The 14,840-nt window shown below is 44.0% G+C and overlaps 1 protein-coding gene and 1 long non-coding RNA gene across 2 annotated transcripts; one reads left to right on the top strand and one right to left on the bottom strand.

Annotated features, from left to right (window-relative positions):
• Positions 1–3,123: 3,123 nt before the first annotated feature.
• LOC120644201 (mitogen-activated protein kinase kinase kinase 3-like) lies at positions 3,124–7,533 on the top strand. Its single transcript, XM_039920764.1, has 11 exons — positions 3,124–3,563; positions 4,577–5,062; positions 5,169–5,256; positions 5,349–5,411; positions 5,560–5,720; positions 5,835–5,910; positions 6,008–6,067; positions 6,184–6,291; positions 6,393–6,629; positions 6,866–6,999; positions 7,072–7,533. Exons 1-11 carry the CDS (start codon positions 3,220–3,222, stop codon positions 7,322–7,324), a joined length of 2,010 nt encoding a protein of 669 aa, XP_039776698.1. The 5' UTR covers positions 3,124–3,219; the 3' UTR covers positions 7,325–7,533.
• Positions 7,534–13,507: 5,974 nt separating this feature from the next.
• LOC120646221 lies at positions 13,508–14,840 on the bottom strand. Its single transcript, XR_005664322.1, has 2 exons — positions 14,162–14,840; positions 13,508–13,745 (listed from the first exon to the last, which is right to left on the bottom strand). It is a non-coding gene; the product is annotated as an uncharacterized LOC120646221 (long non-coding RNA).

The raw sequence follows: 14,840 nt of genomic DNA, 5'->3' as shown, positions 1-14,840 counted from the left end.
TAAATTGATAAAACATATAAATAGAATAATTTGATAGTATTCACATATCAAATAAATTGATAACGCATATAACTACAATAAAATGCTAGAACTAAAAGTAATTATCACATGTATAAACTAAATTAAGTGATAACTGCTTCTAAAAACCAATTGCTAAGTTATGGAAAAAAATAACTAACCTTATTTGAAAAAATAACAAAAATTCGCCTCCCCTCCCCTCACTCAGCTGCCATGAACAGTGAGTTCACGGCAGCTTGGATGGGGAGGGGTTGGGGTATTTATAGGCGTGGCTCAAAGGCACCGGTTGGTGCTCAACAACTGGTGCCAAACAGCAGGCATAGGCACCGATTGAAGTTATCAACCGGTTCCTTTGTTGTGGGCACGTGGCGGCACCGGGTCATGGCAAAACCCGGTGTCATTGTCCGCCCTTTAGGTACCGGTTGGTGGCACTAACCGGTGCCTATACTGGGGTTTTGGTACCGGGTAATGCTTTAACCTGGTACCAAGCCCCTTACCTTTGATCGCCGCTGGCCAAAGGTATCAGCTGCTTTTGCAACCGGTACTGGGCATCAGTACCGGTTGCAAAAGCAGGTGGTACCTTTGGCCAGGATCTTTTGCCTGTTTTTAGTAGTGGATACAGGTTCTGGTGGATATTCGCTTGCATTGGATCCTGTATGCACATCAGTTGAGTTTAGCTGTTCCGACAATTTAGTCACTAATGAGTCGTACCCATGTGACAATAGAAAATGCACCGTTGGTTACCGATGAAATTAATATTGTGTTCCATATGCAAAAATTATCAGTACATACGGCTGAGTCACCACGCAATGCGTACCATCCAGTATTTATCTGGCACAGTAGTAGCAACGTCGATGTCACTATATTAACGATGGCGAAGGGGATATATACATGGTGGTATGGGCGATATTTGGGTGTGGTAATGTGGTGTGCACCCACCATGGGATGTTGACAGTGATGACTTGATGACGACACATGATTATGTGCGATATGGGGGCCGCTCATAAGGCATTGGACCGATGTGATGCCAACTATGGATGGCACATGGCCATTTAGCTAAAGAGAGTAACGAGGATCATTTCAAGTAGGGGCTACTGCATTTTTGCTTCTGTTTTGAACTTCAATTATAATTTTACCCTCACTTTGCTTCATTTTGCATTTTTACACTTACTATTTGGAAACCAAGCTTCATTTTACTCCTACTCTATGAACAGCACATAAGAGGTATATTTGTCTTTTCGTAGGGCTTTTATTATTTTTTAATTATTTTATTTGGGTTGCAGCTAACTGTGTTAGAAATAGGGATAAACAAAGCTTTTATTTTCAAATAGTAAGGATAAAAATGTAAAGTGAAAGAAAGTGAGGGTAAAATCATAATTTTGGTTTAAAGTAGGAGCAAGAACGCAATAATCCCTTTCAAGCAGGTATAGTATCCTAAAGGTGAGGAAGGCGAAGGTCATAACATGGAGTGACAATGAAGGACCAGGGGTAGCGGTAGCGCGCAGGCGCTCCATGACTATCTAGGCACCCACACTCCACACTGAATCCATAAACACCTTGTTGATGGGGATATTTGTGCGTATTCCAATAGAATGATAGATAGGCGGCAACCATGCCATTTGTATAAAACACGTTTTACTCCGCTCTAGGCGTGCCATGGCGCCATATTTGCTATGCAAAGATCATAATAAGTGAAGAAAGTGGCTGTTAAAGCTTTTGTAGATTCGTAAGGTCTTGTGTAAGGGTCTAGCCAGGCTCCAGCAATGTAGGTTCCGCTTGTTTGGATGAGCTTTTAGTTTACGGATTGGTTTTTAATAAACATGCCTTTTACTTTAAACATTTTGAGAGAAAAGTGGTGTGGTCTGAGAGAAAAGTGGTGTGGTCGCTACTATGTATAATAATGTTGGTATGATCCTCTCGATGAAGAGAGTGAATCTGGATAATTTTTTGCATTATCTTAAAGAAAAGCCAGGCACCATAGGGTCAGAAAGGTTCCTAGCATCATTGATGGTGGACACAATTCACTCTGCTCGGCTGACTGTGGCTTGTGGCTGGTACTGATTTGCTGTGAGAGAAAAGTACTATTCGCTGATTGGTGACTGGTGCTGATTTGTTGCGAGAGAAAAACACTGCTACTGCTAGTTGCCAGCAGAACAGAGCGAATGTTGGATTGTGTTCAAAAATTAGAACTAAAAAGTAAGATGCTGTTTTTTATTTAAATTAATATGTTCGAGGAGATGCAATATTTAACACATCGCAAAAGATGGTCATGAAACAAAAGATACGTCTGAACCGAATTATTTATACGGTTAGTTGACATGTAATGTAAAAAAGAAAAGGGCGATGCGCAACAAATCCTCCAAGTACCTTGGGTTTCTTTTAAAAGCTACTGGGATGACAAGATCCATTATACATACCGACATAAATAAAACCTCATAGATGTACTGATTGATCGGCACGAGAGAATAGATAACTCGCGAGCAACCTTTCTTTATCACTAGCTCATATCAACCCTCCAGCACCAATAAAACCCCCTTCATCATCAGAACGAAAAGCGGCATCTCGACATCACAAGCTGCCAATTTGAATTATACTACTACTCCAAAAACAAAAATAAAAAAGATGAAACAAGAAGAACAGAAGAAAAAAATAAAACAAGGACGAACCCGAATAGTTGTGCGCTGGCGCCGGCACCTGCAGAGCGATGGGATAACCACTCCATCACCACTGTGCGTAGCAGCCAACCCAACCCAACCCGCCGGACACGTCAGCAGCCTACGCCTCCCGTCCAGTTGTCCCCCACCATCACTGCCGCGCAGCACGACAACAGCCCCACCTGGCCCCCACCCGCCTCGCGGGCCCCGCCCACGAAACCCGGGCCCACGGGTCAGCCGCCCGCCCCTTCCCCGGGACCCACCGCGCTCGGCGCGCGCCGCTACGTGTGCAGGCGGGCGGGCGCCACTGGCTAGTGGCTACGCGCACCCCTGGCCCGGGCGGCGCCTTCTGACAGGTGGGCCCCGCAACGGCGACCCCGGTCGTTGCAACTTGCTCAAGAGCTCGCACCCCTCCGTCTCCTCCCGCGTGTACGCCTCTCCCTCCCCCCTCTCTCTCTCTCTCTTTACACCCACAGGCACACAGCGCGCACGCGCTCTCTCTCTCTAGACATCTTTCTCTGTGTGAAGGCACCGGTGGAGCGGCGGGATGCCGGCGGCGTGGTGGAAGGGCAGGTGCAGGAGCAGGTCCAGCAAGGCCGGCGCCGCGGCGGCGGCCGGAGAAATTAAGGAGGCGGTGGCGGGGAAGGGGAAGAAGAAGGCGAGCAGCTTCGACGAGGCGCTGCTCGCCGCGGGGGCCCGCGGGAAGCAGCAGCCGCCGCCGGCGGCTGCGGTCGTCGGGCTCCCACTCCCGCGGCCGGCGTCCCTGACGTCGCCGCTGCCGTCCGCGCCGGCCTCGGCCTCGGGCTCCGCCTCGGCGTCCAGCGGCGGCGGCGGGTCCTCGCTGGGGTCCTCGGCGGCCTCCGACGAGCAGCTGGATCTCGGGGTTTACAGGTGAGACGCGGCCGGCGCACGGCGTGGGGGCGGCCGGTTGGCCCTGGTTGTTTCGGTGGTTGGTTTGGTTCACGGGGGGAGCGCTAAAGTTGGGCCGTTTGGTGGTGCCGTTCCCGTGCGGAATTCGGTGTAAAGTGCGCTCGTTTCTGGGGGGGCCAATCATGCTGGTGTTCCTGCAGCTTGTTATTACTTTATCTTTGGCCTGAAATTTCGGCGTGGACGGCGTCAGAATTTGGTCCTCTGGTTGCTTGCCTCAGTCAGTGTTTCGGTTGCCTTTGGATGGAATTCGCAGCGAACTGGGGGACTAGAGTTGTGTTCTTTTCCTGATGAATTTGGGTGTCGAGATTTGTTTTTCTTTAGTAATTTGAAATATTTGATGTTTCCTTTGGATGAGTACTTCTTTGTTGGGGCGACTTTGGAGCTGCAAATTTGGTGTTTATCTGATCGTTTTTTAATCTCTAGGCGTGCTCAATTCTGATTTCAGAGCGGTGTCAACTGTTCGCCACCTGAAATTGTCCATCTACAGTCCAATTATTACTACTCCGAAATCTGGTCGGTTCAGCGTATACTTCGGCTGTTTGGGGAATTGGTTCAAATTGTTTACGGTTTCTATTATCCTATTGACAAGGCACTTTTGTTGATGGTTGCTTCTGAAACTTGTTTGGTCTTCTTGCATTTGGCTGAATTTCTGTGATGAATTTGGTTTTGCTAGTCTAGATTCAGAGATAAGAACAGGATACCTTTTCCATTTTGGAGCAGTATTTAATCCGAAAATTTCTACACATCCATTTTTAAGGTATTCTGTATGATGAGAAAATATCCCCCCTTTTTCTCTGTCCTTGCATGATTACAAAGGTAGGAGACAATAGTTGTCCAAGGAAATAATTGAGGTTCTTTTGTAACTGTTTGAGATACGAATCTCCAGGATGGAGGAACAAAGTACTACTGTTTGCTCATCAGTTCAAATATATGCATTACAGCTGAAATTTGTTTCTTCATGTCTGATTTGACAGGTTGTCAGAAACAAGTAGCACTCTTCCCGGCAGAGCAGTAGCAATTGAATCTCGGAAACAAAGTCATGTCGTAGCAGAAGGGCGTATCTTCACAAATAATCAGGCTTTGGAGCATCCCCGAATGTCTGAAACCTCAGTTTCACCGAGGAAAGAGATTCACCTTCAAAATTTGGATCTTGCAAATGACCGAACTACGTATTGTCGTGGTCGGAAATCAACAGAAATTGTGTTCAGTACACAAGTGCCCAGCTCTCCCCCTAGCTCAAGAGCACATCACTATTCAACCTCCCCAGTGCCATCAAGAACGTTTGGGCAATGCCAAGCATCTCCTACTGCATGGCAGGATGATTCGCGAAGCTCAAGCTCACCTCAACCTCTCCCCCTTCCTCCAGGCTCCCCATGCTTGCCTTCCCGTTCTCTACAGTGGAAGAAGGGGAAGTTGCTAGGTAGCGGGACCTTTGGGCAAGTATATCTGGGATTCAACAGGTGCATAGCTTAATTTTGAAGCATTATATTCTCGTCATTTTCTTCAGAAGATGAATTTACAATTCTATATGATACTGAGTTATCATTCAAAATGTATGTTTTGCAGTGAAGGCGGACAAATGTGTGCAATTAAAGAGGTTAAGGTCATTTCTGATGATTCTAACTCAAAAGAGTGTCTCAGGCAGCTAAATCAGGTAGCAATATATGGAACTAATGAATACATCAGTATCAGTCTCCCAGAAGAATTTGTGCTCTTTATCCTACTGACACTAGTTTATTTGGACAGGAAATTGTGCTGCTGAGTCAGCTGTCACATCCAAACATTGTGCAGTACTATGGCAGTGATCTGGTAATTACTGAACTAACCATGATCTTCTGTGATTACATAATATAAGTTACCACAATGCTCATGAGCAATACAGTTAATGCGTTGAGATTAAGCATTGTGACAACAGTCATATTAGTCATATTAATGTGTACTTCATACCACAATGCAGTCTAATGAGACACTCTCGGTCTATCTCGAGTATGTTTCTGGGGGCTCTATCCATAAGTTACTTCAAGAATATGGTCCATTCGGGGAGGCAGTCCTTCGGAGTTACACAGCACAAATCCTTTCTGGCCTTGCATACTTGCATGGGCGGAATACAGTGCACAGGTATTTGCCAGTCATTTACATCATTAACACTTCAGATACAGTTTACTTTCCTCTTTCATGCAACTGCATACATACCACTCTTACTTATCCATGACTTTTTACCTTTTCTGACAGGGATATCAAAGGGGCAAACATACTCGTCGATCCTAATGGTGATATCAAACTGGCCGACTTCGGTATGGCTAAGCATGTAAGTAATATGCTCTGTCGTTATCTGACAGTTATGTTGTTAAATACCTCCGTTCCCTTCATATTATTTTTAGTAACCATTTGCTACATTTACGCAGATATCTGCATACACATCCATCAGATCCTTCAAAGGGAGCCCTTACTGGATGGCACCAGAGGTGAGGCTACTGAAGTTTAAATTACTTATCAATTCTTTTTTTTAGGGATTATCAATTCTTTTCCAGGGAACAGTCATCAACCGAAGTCTTCAATTTTGTTTGTCAAAACTTTTCAGGTTATTATGAATAGTAATGGCTACAGCCTTTCAGTAGACATTTGGAGCCTTGGTTGCACCATTCTTGAGATGGCAACAGCAAAACCTCCTTGGAGTCAGTACGAAGGGGTGAGTTGTTGACATATTGGATTTGACCTTTTACATGGTTATGAAGTTATGATGCTTCTCCTTACATTGATTATCTGCTAAGCTTTGTATTGTTTTCACAGGTGGCTGCAATATTTAAGATTGGGAACAGCAAAGAGATACCTGATATCCCAGATCATCTTTCTTCTGAGGCGAAAAGCTTTCTGAAGCTCTGTCTGCAGCGTGATCCTGCTGCCCGCCCTACAGCTGCTCAGCTAATGGATCATCCTTTTGTCAAGGACCATTCTACATTCCGGAGTTCCAGATCTGGAATCACAAGGGATGTGTTTCCTACTTCAACCGAGGGAAAAAACACCGCGGTACGACTCCCCACATACTGCCTATGAACTATGAGTTGTGACCAATACTGTCAAATATCTGGTCTGTCTGAGATCTGCTTGTGCTCCGTATTAGAGCTAGATGGACGATAAGCCATGTATAAATATAAGAAAACTGTAAACATGAACACAATTTATTACAATCTTAATGTTGATCATTTTTTTTCATATTTCAATGTGTGCTTTCATGATTTCTTACCAATATGTTTTTCTTTCAGGCACAGACAAGCATTGCAATTTCATCATACAGAAGTTTATCTCCTCTAAGAGATCCTGATACCGTGTTAAGAAGAAACTTGCCAGGCCCAACATCCCCCATTCCTTCAACATCAAATCGCAGGATTGCAGCTCTGTATGTTCTCCTTCTGTTTGAGTTATCAGAAATTACATCTGTTCATTGTCTAACAGATATTGTTATGTGCAGCAATCAGTCCAATGTGCGGATGAATATGTCCCTGCCTGTCTCTCCTTGCTCTAGCCCGCTACGGCAGTACAGGCAGTCCAACCGAAGTTGTTTGGCATCGCCTCCTCACCCAGCCTATTCAGCTGGAGCAGCCAACTACAGTCCTATCAACAATGCGCTCTATCCAATGCGACCAAGCAGCGGTCTCACAGACCCATGGCTAGATATCTCTCAGTTGAGAACACAAACTTTTGATTCCCCAAGAAGATTGTAGAGGTTTCAAAAGGAAGTAATACTTTGTACACAGGAAGGAAAAAAGTGTTCCCTAGATTATCTTGTTAGAAGAACAAAGGAACTCCCTCCCTTTTTTTGTTTCGCCCTTTCTGTATGTAACTTTTCACACAGGATGCAGTCGCATCGCCTTTGTACAAATTCAGAGAAGAGCTTTAGTGAAAAAGAAAAGCAATTCAGATGGCACCTGTATATGCTTTTTTTTCTCCACAAATGGCTGGATTTTGCAGAAGATGTGTTGCACTAAAGGGATTCAGGGTAATTGGATCTGATGCACATGGAACACATCTCCCCTGTACGTCACTGCCTTCTCCTCAACACCAAAACCCCATAGAAGCCCTTGCAGCTCTAGCACACCCTTTGAAACTTCATTCTTTTTCTTGACAACATCCTTCCCATTGTCATTGCCAGCATCAAATTCAGTATTTGCAGCGTCCTAGATGTTGCCCAGATAACTTGTTAGAATAATAGCGCGAAAGCGATAACCCAAGAATGCAAAATCAAATCGCAAGATCACACAAACAAGAACGACACCAAGGCACAATATTTTTTAACGAGGTTCGGCGATGTGCCTACATCCTCGGAGCATGACTATGGGCGCTCCTCCCCATACACAGCAGCTACACCGACATCCGGGCACCATCGCGGCCATGCCGCCGCCCACGCCAGCAGCCCAAGTCGTCTCACGGTTACACAGTAGTGCCCTCATATTTATGGGCCCTAGGGGCACAAAGTACGGCCCAAACTCTATCCCTAACCTACCAAATTACAACTCAAGTCCAATTGTAACCAAACTGTACACATATTCGACACATATCTAACAAACTCCACCTTGGCAAATATGTACGCCACCTTGAAGCCGTCCATGCTCGAACCTCCGTGTACCGGACTTGAGTCGTCTCCCTTTGCTGCTCACTTGGAATAGCCCGACGAGGCCGATCCCGCCACCTTGTCGACCTTCGGACAGAACACCGCCACCGTTATTTTTTTGCTCCCAGTGCTTCCATCTTGCACCCAATCATTGAGATCATAATCTTCCTCCTCGAACAAGCCATCTCCATCAACATTGAGTCTACCATGGCTTTCGCCACCATCGTTACAGCTCCACCTTGAGTCTGCAACGACCACTCCGATCATAACCAACCAACCGTCAGATTGATCGTGAGTCAAAGCCGCCATCTGTTGGGTATTTTAGCGTCATGAATAAATCCGCAAGCGCACGGATACCGTTGTAGCTTTCACTTTAGAGTATTCCAAGGGTTATCGAATCCACAGGGAACGTGTGTGCACTCTCTTCTATTCTAATCAGTCCAAGGACACACCAAGATAGGTAGAAGGGTAGAGAGGATTCCTAAGATAGTGCTACTGCTGAGTTAAAGGTCGATCTCTCGGGCACAATACTCGCTTCGGGCACCGGCTTACAACTGGTCTGCCAGTCGACTCCGGCCAACAGCTATACGCTATATCTGAACGTGGAGGATTACAAAGGACCAATAGGGCTGTCACCACCTATGGCCTACCTCTAACAAACCATGGGATATAAGGCAAATGAAGGATAACCCCTAGCCTAGACACCACGCCTACGCTACTGATTACTACTGCAGTCTAACTATATTTGGTACCCCGTAGCAAACTACAGCACTCTGTATGAATACAGAGCGACGAACCCGTGAGTAAGAGAACTGATCTCACTCAACTATAAGCACTACTAGCATCCACTATACCAAGTAAAATACTAAAGATAGGAACCATGAATACTTACTAAGTACCGAAGAATGTAGCGGCATCCATAAAAGTACAAGCTGGGAGCAGAATGCCGACACCCTGGCACTTCTCCCGAACTACTCCCTCACTCTCATAGAGGTACAAAATGGAGAAGAGCTCCGAATACTGGCGCCCCACCTGAGTACCTCTACCCTCTCCCTAATCTAACACGACTCTAATGCAAGAGGAGGCTTGAGAGAGCACTTGGTGGATGTCTTGATTCTTACCCCCTCCTCTCATATATATAGGGGGTGTCATGGCCTCTTCAGCCCTGAGATTGGGCCCCTTCCTCCTAGAACCGACCTATGCATGAAATGAGGAGTTGACACGTGGAAGGGGGAGGTCCAGAGGCGCTGACCTTGGTCGGCCGACCGGAAAAGGTGGTCGAACCACCTCAAACTTGGTCTGGAGGTTGCTAGGTGGGCCCCATGTCATACCCAGGTGTGTGGGGCCCTCTTAAGGCGGTTTAGATGCTTTGGTGGGCCCGTGGATCCTCATGAATTGTGTATTGCTTAAGTCAATATATGGCAACATATATTGTATATTGCTTAAGTCAATCTATGGCTTAAACCAGTTGAGTCGAATTTGGTACAATCATCTTTGTGTGTATTCGTTAAACTTAAGGGATACAAGATTGATTATACGTGGGTGTTCATTTTGCTGTCCTTGGTTGGACTTCATAGTCTCATATGGTGGCCAATAATCTTGACATCATTAGTAATGAACACACATTGATAGCGCGTGGTAATCTAAAGATGGAGTTTAAGATGGAAGATACAGACTAAATCAATATTCTATTTTTGTGTTTATGTTCTAAGCACCTTCTCTCAATATTTTGTACAAAGCTTCTATATCCAGATCATATTGAGCAATTCAATATAAAGGTATCCTATGGTTTTTCTATCTCTAGAAGAGAGAAATGTTATTGTACGCCATAGTGATTGAGATGAGATAATAGGACATATGGTTCGTTATCTCTGTGCTATTGATGCTCTAATATATCTTGCAAAAGTTTCCGGCCGGATATTATTTTTGCAAAGATTCGCTATCTAGTAGCAGCACTAGTCCAACCAAATATTGGTAGATTGGAACTAAGAGTATCTTTCAATATCTCAAATAGCACATTTGATCTTGGTATAATCCAAGATCCAATTACGCAGACATAATGATTTTAGTTATCTCTAAGATCCCAAAATCCAGATCATTTAAAGGCTTAATATACAAGGAAAGATCATTTTGTGATAGTATTTAACTAGACATTTTATGGTCAATTCCACTAATCATTCTGATATTGTATTGCACAAGGCTTCACATGAATGTGTATAGCTTGGCAGAATGATATATCACATACTGAAGTTATGTGGTATTGATTCTATTGAATCAATAGTCATTACCTATAAAGGTAATAAAACTTGTGTTGTGTAGATAAAGACAAGTTATACTTAATGTAATATTTTTGCACTAAGATGGCTTTGTTCCATAGGTGATATGGAAATATGAACATTTGCAAACTAAGTGATGTAATAATCTCGCTAAGATATACACAGAGTCTATCATACTCCAAATTTCTTATGTGTTGATTGTATTGATATGAATTTACTTTGAGATTTGCAAGCATCAGGGAGAGAGTCTCTCTGAATAGTAACTTGTTGCTAACGTTATATTGCACTCTTTTCTTTCTATTAGTTTTCCCTTGGGTTTCTCATATAAAGTTTTTAATAAGGCAATATCAACACAATGTCATGTCATATCATCCATTTTTCCCATTAGATTTTTGGTGGATGATACACAGAGATAACATGCATTGTACTCTTTTTTTATGTGAGTTTTCCCTTTGATGTTTCTCATATAAAGTTTTTGATGAGGCAATGCCAACGTAAAGGTATATGCTATATCATCTATTTTCCCCCACAGGGGTTTTTGGAAGATGATATTTGAAGCATATTATTCATATGGTCAAGGTGTTATTAGACTATGACTTTGGGTTTATCTAAAGGGTCTACTAAAATTGGTAACTGTATGTTATGGTGTTTCTCCTTATTTTTTCTATTGGGTTTTCGGGACTTTTGCCTAGTATACTGGTATTACTTTGGTCTTTCCTAAAGGGTTTTCCAAAGATTCTCCTCACATTTTCTCTGAAAGGTTTTTGGGGGAGATATATTATGTTGCATCTCTTGATTTTTTCCCATACAGTTTTCAAGGAGTTTTTCGATTGATTACAATACCACAAAAAGAGCAAATTGATTACAAGACCACAAGAACGAGCTAATTGATCAAGGGAGAGTGTTAGGATTAAGTTTATATTAGTGATCAATTAGTAGGCACCCCTTCATAGTGAGACACCTATTAGTATATAGACCTGACCATTCATGAAAGGGTCTGAACCTTTCGCGAAGGGGCCTGAACTCCGAAGGGACATGTTCTTTGGACACACCCATTCACCTTGCATAAATATGTAATCACATTGTTCTTTCCATCAATCAAGAGAATCACTTTTACTCTAACAAGAGAGACGGCGTACATGAGACGACTTGGGATCGTTGCCCATGAATGTTACGCTTATTTTTTTTTCAAGTTTAAAACAACTGATGCCGATCTTTTTAGCTGAGCTCGGTCTGACATTTGGAGGACGCAAAAACGAGTTGGGCTTGACCCAATACAGACAGAAAGGAGACCAAAACGAGATCGGTCCAATAAAAAATGTTATGCCAGACATACATTACAGCACGTCGAAACTGATTATAAAGAAACAACAAAGGGCAACCGCTATGTAAAAGAAATTTTTTCTATTCCCAACTTGGGTGGAAGAAAACTAGTCGCATGAAAAAGATCTAACAAATAGCAATTAACATGAAACAATATGCCATTAAATGAAAGAGCATAATTTAGAAAAACCAGAAAAAAATTCATCTAATTTGGAGTTCCTATGAGAGAGAAATGCTACTTATAATTTTTTATGTACGGATTAAAAAGAGGGAGATGAACTATTTATGTGTTCTTCGTCACAACCAACTATAATAGAACAAAGGACGAGGATCCGGTGCAGTAACTGCACGTGCAGTTGTGCCGCTGACACGTGGGCCCCACGGCGCATGGGCCCACACGTCAGCGGCACAACTGCACGTGTAGTCACTGCACCGGATCTCCGTCGTAGAACAAAGTATATAAGGTTAGCCACACAAAATATTACAGACAACACTGAAGCTGAGTGGTTTGAGTTTGTCCTCAAGGAACTTGAAGGTCGCAGGTTCGATTCTTCTTCCAGCGTGCAGTGGTTAGGTACCTTTTCCTGCCGATGGCCGAATAATAACCTTTCTAAAAAATTTCCCATCGGCTCAATCTTTCCTGCCATGGCCCAACGGCCTTTCTAAAAAATTCCCCATCGGCTCAATCTTTCCAAAGCACCTTATTCTCTCCAATCATAAAGAATTTTTTAAAGGCTCCCTCACCCTGTTCACCCGTTCCGATCCTTCAAGATTTATCCGTAGTAAAATACTAGGTTCGTGCCTGTGCGTTGCTACGGGCGATAAAATTTTTTTACACTAATACATAAACATAGATAACCAATGATAATTTTTCAGATTCATGGATATATATCCACATGCAAACTTTCACATAATGATTGCCCTTTCTTTGCCTTACACAACTCATACCGCTTATTGTTGTGGTCATTCCGACGTTGAATCAGGATGCTTCTTGTTCATGTTATTTCTCTATCCAATGGACATTGTTGTGGATCGAGCTCTCAGCCTCTCTTGTCCTTAGGATAACTTCTAGTGACCGTGGCCGCAAACTCTGGTAGCATTTCTTAGTCTCTACACATCGAATCAGGATAGCATATACTTAGATATTGCACCAACCTTGCATGAAATTTAATTCCATTATTTATTTCATTTGATTACTTCCCTTGGTGTTGTGTGGCAGGTCTCCAAGTGGGGCACTACTACCATTTGTTCTTCCGGAATCTGGCAATTTTGTTAAACATGCAAACATAAAAGTACACTCTTTATTAATGTATGTAATACTCAATGATACAAAATCATATTGGAAAATAGGCACCGTCCGAAATTTCACACCACGAGCACTCATAATATTAATCTGAAAGGACCTAATATAATCATTGCTGGTCAGGACAACACATAATCAAATTGTCTATCACACTCATAACCAGTGTTATTTTATTGAAATGCTCAAAGTAAAAAAGCAAATACCCCAAACTTATTAATGACTATGATACAAAAAGGCATTTCATTTATCTTTCTGCAGCTACCTGGAATGACCAAACAGGTATGAATATTGACTATTCAAAAAAATAATCATGGTCAACACATATTATGCAATCAGACTATTTATTCAGAAAACTGCATTCAGACTGTGTATTCAGAACACTGCAAAAAAAATCTTTTCATGTGAACACCGCATTCAGACTATGTATTCAGATGATTGGAGGTAACCATTGAGCTTGTCTCCATTATATACAGAATAATGAGAACAACTTAAGCATGACAGAGAAATAGTGATATTTGTACAAGGAGTTTAAGCTGGTAAAAAGTAGCGGATACTGGAATGCCTTTTTGATCTTTTTCTGACGACAATAATGTCTTTTTGATCTTGCCAGTGATTTTCCATGGCTAAATTTCCTGTGTGTAAACCAAATAAGAAAATTAGTATAGTTGCAGTCGAAGAGGATATGCATACCGGTGATACACTGAGCCACCGGCATCAATTCTTTTTGTTCAGATAGCTTCTGCCTTCTGGAAACAGTACAGGTCAAGAGTATCAAATTGGCCGAAGGCGTAGAGTATCAAATTGGAAACTAACAAATAAAAAATACATAAATCAAATAGAACGGGCCAACCAGACCATAATGCATGTGTGTATTCAGGCAGTGCAGAGTGTATTCAAATCAGATGAGTATGGAATTGGCTTTCACTGGAGAATAATGGAGCCTACGGCATAAAACTTAGCACGATCCGATCTGATTGGAGGCGCAGGCGCAAGACACCGTCGGGCAGTGACCTTGGTCACACTGAAAAAATCTGGTGGTAGTAAGTACCTGAGGGGGAGGGAGCCGATCCGATTGGAGGCAGTGCAGTTGCAGGTGCAGCAATTGGCATGGATCCGATTGGATTAGTGCAGGCGAAAGCAAGTGCAAGGATCAGCGGACGACGGCGGTCGGCAGGGCGCGCTCGGCGGCGGGGGCGAGAGTGCTGGGCCGCGGGAGGCCGATTGGCACGCGATGTACCGCTCGCGCCCGAGCTCACACAGGTGTGCAGCAGGGCGAGGAGCGAGCAGGTGCCTCCCGCTCCGACAGCAGCCACGCGGCGAGGATGCGCCGGACCAATGGCCCGACAGCGGTTAGGACGCGGCGAGCGGGCCATTCCCCTCCCCCTCCTCCTTTATCTCTTCTCCCAGCTCGGGCCGAGCAGAGCTCCCTCTGCCGCCGGCCGCAATGCACGAGACACACCCCCTCCCTCTCCGATTCCCTCCATGAGAGCCTTCCCCATCTCCTCCTTTACCTTCCCCGCCAATCCTCACCTATTCTGGCAAATTTTCCGGCCGGTCGCCATTGAAGTCCGCTAGAGCTCCGAGCCGCGTGCCGGCGAACCTCCTACAGCCTTTCTCCGCCCGAGACGAGCCCACGGTGAGTACTGCGCCGCCGCCCTCGTCCTCCCCGGCCCTTTTTACCCCTCACGTCGCCGATGTCTCGCTTCTGTTTCGGAAACTGTCAGTAA

The sequence above is a fragment of the Panicum virgatum genome, chromosome 8K (assembly GCF_016808335.1).
Source record: "Panicum virgatum strain AP13 chromosome 8K, P.virgatum_v5, whole genome shotgun sequence".
NCBI classification, from domain to species: domain Eukaryota; kingdom Viridiplantae; phylum Streptophyta; class Magnoliopsida; order Poales; family Poaceae; genus Panicum; species Panicum virgatum.
Note: the sequence above shows the minus strand (reverse complement) of the source record. Positions and strands in the feature narration are given on the sequence as shown.

Bases quoted from the DNA above. Each gene is read 5' to 3' on its own strand.
- LOC120644201 (XM_039920764.1), top strand. From the start codon at position 3,220: ATGCCGGCGGCGTGGTGGAAGGGCAGGTGCAGGAGCAGGTCCAGCAAG. The intron at 5,063-5,168 runs GTGCATAGCTTA...TATGTTTTGCAG, and splicing joins GTATATCTGGGATTCAACAG to TGAAGGCGGACAAATGTGTG. The intron at 5,911-6,007 runs GTAAGTAATATG...ACATTTACGCAG, and splicing joins ACTTCGGTATGGCTAAGCAT to ATATCTGCATACACATCCAT.